Genomic DNA, 8,637 nt, shown 5'->3' with positions numbered 1-8,637 from the left:
CCCCGCATTAAAATGGACGTGGGTGCTCTAAATATCATTAAATGAACTTATTTTTTTTTATTTTGCACAAAAAACAGTAAAAATTAATACTTTTGTTCTAAATCCATTAAACTGCTTACTGACCAACTTTTAACTGTTTTACTAGCTACTTTGCTCCCTACTTCACCTAAAGCTAACGACTCTCTCGTGCACGTGGATGTGACACGAAACATTATTGCACGTAACAGATATGCTTGTTATATTTTTTTGCTATTGACTAATTCACCCATCTTAAAAATGTATTTTTTTTTTTTTTGCAAATTAATTAAAAGAGACAGACGTATGAAGTACGTCGAGTTTGGATGGAGACCTTAATGCATGCGGCCAAAACATCCCACCTTCTTGAAACAGCAACAATATAGAGAGATAGATAGCTATAGCTCATATGATGCATCATTTCAAGAACTTTTAAAATTGATCTGAATCAAGTCGAAGCTACGGAATAGTTCTGATAATTAAATCGATCACAATTCTGAGAAAAATCTCCTACCATCTGTATAGATACAGATATATATATTTTGAAACAAATTAAAAGAAAAGGTAAGCGTAATCGACAACAACCCCATGCAGATCGTAGTATAGTTAATTAATTTAACTGCCATGGTCAGAATCTCGAACCTTCTTCCCCTTGGCCTGTGTCGTCGTCGGCTCGTCGACCTCGCGATCTCTCCGCTTGAACAGCTGCTCCAGCTGTCGGGTCTCCGCCGCGATGAGCTCCGGCGGCGGTGGAGGCGGAGGGGGCCTCCGCCGCCGCCTCCTCCATTTCCGCTTCCTCGGCGCTGGCGGGCAGTTCGGCGGCGCCGGCGGTAGCTTGCTCTCTTCCGAAGTCGGCGTGCGGCAGGAGTGGTGGGGATCAGCAGCCTCCGGTGCTCCTTCGTTGACCTCCTGCAGCTCTTCTCTTAGCGGAGGGGAGCCAGTCACTTGGATGGGCCTCGACTCTGCAGAGGCGTCTGACATGACGCACAGCAACAAATGAAACACCAATCTATGTTCAAGAGCACATATAGTTACTTCGTCGGGCATTATACGGAGGATTTTTTACTTTTGTATGGATGGACGCAGATGGTGTGAGGGACCATCCGAAGAAGGTATCTCATCTTCTATTGATTCTAACTTTCTAAGGCGACAGGGAAGGGAGGCAAAGCGATGGGGGGTGTGCTCGGAAAGCATATTCTTTTATGTATCTGCGTCTTATCGGACCCGAAACAAGATGGAGGGCCCCTTTTGATGGAATTAGCTGGATAAATATTTAGGAAGCTTTTTGGTGGTGCATTTGTGTCTGCTGGTGCTGTAGAAGTAAACAGGGAAAGGCGGCTCATAGGATACCTTGAGCAGAGGTGGGGCCCAGGGCTAAATGGACTAGGCATTGGATGCTGTTGGGGGCGATAAATGCACCGCCTATTTGCTTGACGGGGAGGGAGTTAATTAAAGGGAATCAGCTCTGGTTTACTTCTGCTGGTGTATTATTGTGGGGAGCTGTTATGTTATGGTGCTGCGAGTAAAAAATAATTTAATTCAGAAATTTTATTCAATTAATTCAAAATTTTAATTTATTAGCGATATTCTCCGTGGCTGGTATCCACAATCAGGGATGCCACGCCGTTGCCTCGCCGACGGCCTGTCGTCGACCTTCCTCTCGTCGTGCTTGAGAAAGAGTGCTTCCTCGTCGAGCCTGCGCGATGGGCGAGAAGCCCACGCGCAGGTCGTCGCCCGTGGCCTTCTCCCCCACGTCACGCTCGAGACCGACCTCGTCCTCATGTACGCCCGCTGCTCTGGCATCCACCTCGCCCGCATGGTGTTCGACCGGATGCCGCAACGGAACATGCATTCCTGGAACATCCTCCTCTCCTCCTACGCCCAAATGGGGCCCCTCGCCGACCAACTTGGGGTCCTCTCTCTTCCCCGCAGTCTTCTCCGCTCCGGCCTTCTTCCCGATCACTTCACGCTTCCATCTCTCTTCAAGGTCTGTGCCGCCGTCAGAGATCACTTTCGAGGCATGGCATTCCACAACTGGGCCATATGCCTCGGGCACGAAGGTTGTTTCATCGTCCGGAGCTCCATTATGGATATGTACGCGAAATGTGGGCTCTTGGATGATGCTCGCTACTTGTTTGAAACAATGCCTCGAAGGGACAGTGCTATGTGGAATTCTATTGTCTCAGGTTATGCAAGGCTTGGATGTTCAGCGGAAGCACTGGCCCTTTATCGCCGTAGGCCAAAATGCGAGGTCGAGGAGGATTTCATGGCCATTCCAAGCATCTTGAGTGCATGTGCTAGGGAAGGAGACTTGAGAAGTGGGATGGAAGTTCACGGTAGAGCTACTCGGTGTTTGTTGTTTGACTGCGATGTCACGATCGGCAATTCTCTGATTGATATGTATGCTAAGTGCGGCTGTGTGGGTGATGCACAGAAAGTTTTCTCAAGAATGAGCCGGCAAAATTTGGTTACATGGTCGACTTTGATCTCTTGCTACGGTGCCCATGGTGACGGCTACGAGTCACTGAGACTGTATCAAGAAATGCTAGAGCGAGGAATGAAGCCAAATCGTATAACATTCACTTCGATCTTGTCCAGTTGCAGTCACTCTGGACTTGTGAGCCAGGGAATGAGGATCTTTGAATCCATGCAAGATGTTCACAGTGTGGAGCCTGGAGTCGAGCACTATGCGTGTCTAGTGGACCTTATAGGTCGTTCAGGAAGGATCAAAGAAGCTCTAGATATTATTCAGACAATGCCCATGGAACCAACTTCTAGTGTTTGGGGAGCACTATTAGGTGCTTGTGTGATGCACAGAAATATAAAGGTCGGAGAGATCGCCTCGTCTAGATTATTTGAACTAGAGGAAAGGAATGCTAGCAACTATGTGGCTCTTTGCGGAATACATGAAGCACTTGGCCAATTGGACTGTGTGGCCAAGTTGAGAACAAAGATGAGAAAACTGGGCATGGTGAAGAAACCAGGGTGCAGTTGGCTTGATGCGGACGGGAAATTGCAGATTTTCTATCAGGGAGATGCCGTGAATCCCCAAGTAAACGGTATCCGCAAATTGTTAGATGCTATGAATAAACATTCATCAATCCTATTATAACTGATCTTGATTGTTACTCTGAATCAGATATCCTTGTGTTGGAATGTCTGCATCTTTTGGCCATGCCTTCTCAATAAGAAGACTCAAATATCTTTTAATGGTTGCTGCAAGCATTGCCTTCTAAAGTACTACATGAAGCTAGAGTTCACAGACATCTACAGCGATGGCCGTTAGTTCAATTCGAGGACAATATTCAAACAATCGAGATATTGGCTTTGCGGAACGACTTTCTCCTCTTTGAGAGAAGATGATTCGAAGTAAAATAAAATGAATCCAAGCACTATCAAAAACTCCAGCAGAAGTTTTGGATGCCAAGAACTTGATCAAAGTAGCCAAAAAAAAAAGAAAAAGATCCAGCATCAATCACTATCTGAAAACAAAGACAGTTTTTAAGTCATAAAAACTGTAATGGAAGAAGAATGATGGTAAAAAAGAGCAAGTTAATCACAAAAAGGGCAAGATAAACTAGTAGATAGCATATCTGTTAAGAATAACACTTCTATTCTTGATGAGCCAAGAATTTCATCTAACAGTATACTCACTGCCGCACAATACAGGACGCCCAAATGCTAATTATTAACAAATCACCAATCAAGATCAATTGTTTAGGTAATCGGAGGATAGCATCAAAATTCATCTATCTTTTACCCTAAATCTACGTTCGTCAGAAGGAGTCACTGAAAACAACCAAATGGGATCACCCTCCATGAAATCCAAAACATGATTCAAATCAACATGAAAGAAAACTGAAGTATTTGTGGCTCATCAAACAAAATCCGACTACCTTAAAGCCAATCGAAGCATGGGGTTGGATCGCTTCTGTCTCAGGCGTGCCCTTTTAGGAAGGCAGAGTCGCCGGGGGGGCGCCGAGGAGGGCGGACTGCTGCATCTCCAGATCGTTGATTTGCTGCTCTCGGTCCATCTCGATGATGAGGGGGACGACGAGCACGAGGAATGTCGTTCCTGCTATCCACGCGGCCTTTCCAGTGCTGCGGAGGAGCTTCTTGGCTACGGTGGACGCCTCAGCAGCGGCGTCTCTGCCTCGCGCGACGATCGCAGACTGCGACACCGATCTCGATATGCGGGACAGAACTCCATCGCCATCGCCGCTGCCGCCCGGGGCTGAGGAGGAAGAAGACGCCATTTTGAGAAAGAATGAAAGGCGGCTCGAAGCGGAGGGAAGGTGAGGCTAACCCTTAACAAGGTGGATTTGTATCCTTATACTAGGAAATTTACAGGCAAATTTACGGAACCACCGGCCACGTTTGGATATGCTCAGAAAACGTCAACTAGTTTCAAAATTTCTCAAACTAGGCCCCCTTTTGAACTACTATACTTCTCAAAATAGCCCCCCTTTTGAAGGTATACTACTATACTTCTCAAAATAGCCCCTCTTTAGACTTCAAAGTTTGTAACTTTTCCAAATATATTCTACATCTTTAGATTTTCCAAAATGCGCCTCTGACTGGGTAAATGTACAAAAGATGTTCCCTCTAGCATACCGTTTTTATTTATACCAAAATTGTAATTTTTTCATTAAGAAAAATAAGGTATCATTAAATTTGCGAAAGTAAAATTTACACAAAAAAATATTATTGACTTAAAATGAGTTATTTAAATTCATGTATTGTTGGTGCTTGATCTCCTTAATGTAAAGTGTCGCATGAGTAATTGATCTCTCCCTTGTAAAGAGTTATATGATAGTGTCGCATGAGTAATTGATCTCTCCCCTGTAAAGGGTTATATGATTATTAGAATAGGTGTCTTATAAAGTCAACTATTAATTAGGACTTTATTGACTATTATAAATAAATTTTTATTTTAATATAATTCGAATTAGTTTTATATTTACTTTATCTTTATACCCATATTAGATATATAGATAAAATCTTTGAATATATTATAGTAAAATATGGTGATATATATAATGGTCATCATGAAATATATCAATATTCATTGTATATTTTAAATTGATATATTTCATTGTATATTTTAAATTTGTTCCTAATCAATTAGATCACCTAATAAATAAAGATAAAGGTCACTTAAGCTAAAGGCTAGCATCTGTGATGAAGTATACCATGTTTCATTGGTAAGGATATAGAGATGTTTAAGCATACAGATAGGTAATCATATGATGAGTTCATAGAACATCTCTCACGACTTTCCAAGTAGTTGTTATTTATCGAGTGGATAATTTTTTGATTGATCCTTATGACTCAAGACAACACTGAGACTCTATATGTTGGGGCTATACTTTGACTCATTTACCGACTCTATTAGAGTCATCAAATGGTGAGATTGAGTGTAGTAATGAAAAAAATGTAGATCCGCTACATCAACAGTCCCCTAGTGTCGGTCCTATGGATATGAAAGGAGGTAAATGCAAGTACACGGACGTTAGGGGCATGATGGGGTAAACCTTAGATCGTCAGTTCTTAAGAATCAACCCCTAACCATTACGCTAGAGATGTCATACGTCCACCGTTTGCGCTACATCCTAAGGGCGAGGTGTAATAATGAAACATATAAGAGTCAGTGTATTATAATCAGGGATGCACCACACATCCACAGGTGTGGATATCCTATGTAATACTATAAGGTAAGCTTTAGGAAATGAGTTTCCTAATTGCACATGTCATATCACTATAGGATATATCATATAGTTGTCGAATCAATAAACAACCCTTGATGTACTAATGGTTGTAGATTTAACTGGGATATATGATATGAAGGGACTGGACTGTATGTTACCATAATCGACTGGTTCTTACAAACACTATTCAGTGATACGTAGGAAATCATGGGGTGGTGCTGCTAGACACTCTTACCATGATTCATTGGATGTTAATCAAAATTAGCTTTGACGTTCTATGATTAAGGAGTTGATCATGATATGAGGCTATTAAGGGTATGCCCAGAATAAAATGTTAGGATCGATTTGTAGCTGAATAGGGGGGGGGGGGGGGGGGGGGGGGGGGGAATAGCTCGTTGCGCTTTATTGCTTGCTCCTTAATGATGATATACAGCAAAATGTAATTGAAGCAATGTTAACACTAGGATTTACTTGGTATCCATCTCAAGATGAGGTGACTAATCCAAGGATCCACACACACGAGCACTCTTCACTAAGAAAACACTCCTTCTCGGTAACTACCGAAGGTGGAGAAACCTCGTACAAGACTCACACAACAAGATACACTCAAATAAGAAGAAAATACACGAGTGTATATAAAAACCTTCTCTTGCTTGATCTTGTTGATGTAGATCGCCTCTGGACCCTTTGGAAAGTGCAACAACACTTCTCTTCCATGCTCGAAGTCTGGCGGTGAGTGTCGGAGAGAATCGTAGTAAGATCAGGAAGAAGAGTTACGGAGAAGAAGCTCACCAACGGCTATATCCTTCGTGCTTCTAGGGCTCCCAATCAATTGGACATGCTCCCAATCGATTGCCACATCAGATCCGTGTCATCCCAGTCGTCCATCACTCACTACTTGCACAATGTTCACATCCCAATCAATCGGCTGATCGATTGGGGAGGTTGAATCGATCGGCTGATCGATTCAGCCTTCTTCTGTGCTCTCGTGTCTGCACGAGAAAACTTGCCCCAATCGATTAGGGAGCCCAATCGATCGGTCGATCGATTGGGAGCATTATGTGCTCGCTATTTCACTTCCCAATCAATTTGTCGATCGATTGAGCCAGCTTTCTTCGCAGCACACCTTCAATCAATCGACTGATCAATTGAACTACAGTTTAATCGATCAGTTGATCGATTGACTTCCTTTTGACTTGCTTAATTCAAGTTTAGGGTCCCTAATTCCAACATCTGGTCAATCGTGCCCTGTTAGAACTCCTTATATCTAGCATCCGGTCAACCTTGACCTGTTGGAACTCCTTATGCCTAGAATCCGGTCAACCTTGACCTGTTGGGACTTCTTCACCAAGTGTCCGATCAACCTTTGACCCATTTGGACTTTTCTCCTCGTGCCAAGTGTCCAATCAACCTTGACTCACTTGGACTTACCGTCTCGTGTCAAGTATCCGGTCCTCTATGACTCACTTAGACTTCCACCAGATGTCCAGTCAACCTTGACTCATTTGAATTTCCTTATGCTAAGTATCCGGTCAATCCTTTGACCTACTTGGGCTTCCCAACATCAAGTGTCCGGTCAACCTTAACCCACCTGGATCTCCACGTGTCTGACTTCACTCACCAGATCTTTCCTTCTGCTAAGATTCACTCACTAGGATTTTTCATTTATCTGGCTTCACTTACCAAGACTTTCACCTAGCTTCACTCATTAGGGTTTTCACCTGACTTCACTCACTAGGATTTTCCTACTACCCGGCTTCACTCATCGGGACTTTCACTTACCTAGCTTCACTTACTAGGTCTTTCACCTGCCTTCACTCACCAAGATTTTCTAACTACCTAGCTTCACTCACTAGGTCTTTCACCTGACTTCACTCACCAGGATTTTCCCTTGCCTAACCTCCAGTTAGGACTTTCCCAGTCAAGTATTCGATCAACCGTTTGACTTATTTGATTGTTCTTCACATCTAACTGGTTAGTCATTGACCAGAGGAGAATTATATCAACAATCTCTCCAATCGGATGATTGCATCTGCAATCTCCATGTATTGTCAAATATCGAAGCCCAAATATCAAAACTTAAGCTTAGTCAATCAGGTCAGCCTTGACCTAGGGATATTGCACCAACATAAAGGACGAGCATCGTCTTAAATCATAAAAAGTTATGGATCCATGACTATTTGTATCCATGAACCATTGAAGGTCATACAAGTATTTGTTTCCCTATTTCCCATTAAGAAAGTCAAATTCAATGTGAATAAATTTTGATGTGATCAAACAATGTATTGACAAATAAAGTTTGATATGGTCATATGAGTTATTTCTAGTTAATGGAAATAAGGAGAATGAAGAGTTCCACGTAAAGTCTACAAATCAATTTTATGTTATTATAATAGCGAGCAAGTGTTCTTGCCGTATCAATAATATTGAATTATTGATATGATTACAATGAACTTGTATTATTGAATTCTAGAAAAATTCTAAAAACCCAAAAGACAAAAATGGAGGAGGAATAATGAGCCTTGAAAACTCAAATCCATTACAATTACAATTACAATAAAATAAAATGGGGCTTACAATTACAAATACCTTGGGGTCACATGGTTGCTTAGTCTCCCCTATGCAAAATACCTCGTTAAGTGCTGAACTCTCCCATACAAAAGGTAGGTCATATCAACTCCACATTAAAATAAAAAAAGGTAAATCACATAAAAAGGGGGATATTTTACCCTAACACGACGATCATTTTGTATAGAGAAAATTAAATACCTAACAAAATATTTAACATCTATTAAAAATTAACCCAAGACCTATTAAAATTTGGAGCAATCAGATACCAATTGCGTCAACAAGCAGAGTCATCATGCTCTCAGATGCTCTCATATGAAAATATACGAAGAGAACCTTTCACGAA

At 42.1% G+C, this 8,637-nt stretch overlaps 2 protein-coding genes across 2 annotated transcripts; one reads left to right on the top strand and one right to left on the bottom strand.

Annotated features, from left to right (window-relative positions):
• The first annotated feature begins 1,254 nt into the window (after positions 1 to 1,254).
• Positions 1,255 to 3,428, top strand: LOC121971078 (pentatricopeptide repeat-containing protein At3g12770-like). Its single transcript, XM_042522177.1, has 2 exons — positions 1,255 to 3,074; positions 3,155 to 3,428. Exons 1-2 carry the CDS (start codon positions 1,631 to 1,633, stop codon positions 3,202 to 3,204), a joined length of 1,494 nt encoding a protein of 497 aa, XP_042378111.1. The 5' UTR covers positions 1,255 to 1,630; the 3' UTR covers positions 3,205 to 3,428.
• A 142-nt stretch (positions 3,429 to 3,570) lies between these two features.
• LOC121971079 (mitochondrial import receptor subunit TOM9-2-like) lies at positions 3,571 to 4,312 on the bottom strand. The gene has a single exon (XM_042522178.1). It carries the CDS (start codon positions 4,269 to 4,271, stop codon positions 3,966 to 3,968), a length of 306 nt encoding a protein of 101 aa, XP_042378112.1. The 5' UTR covers positions 4,272 to 4,312; the 3' UTR covers positions 3,571 to 3,965.
• Positions 4,313 to 8,637: the final 4,325 nt, after the last annotated feature.

This window comes from Zingiber officinale, chromosome 4A, assembly GCF_018446385.1.
Source record: "Zingiber officinale cultivar Zhangliang chromosome 4A, Zo_v1.1, whole genome shotgun sequence".
Classification (NCBI taxonomy): domain Eukaryota; kingdom Viridiplantae; phylum Streptophyta; class Magnoliopsida; order Zingiberales; family Zingiberaceae; genus Zingiber; species Zingiber officinale.
Note: the sequence above shows the minus strand (reverse complement) of the source record. Positions and strands in the feature narration are given on the sequence as shown.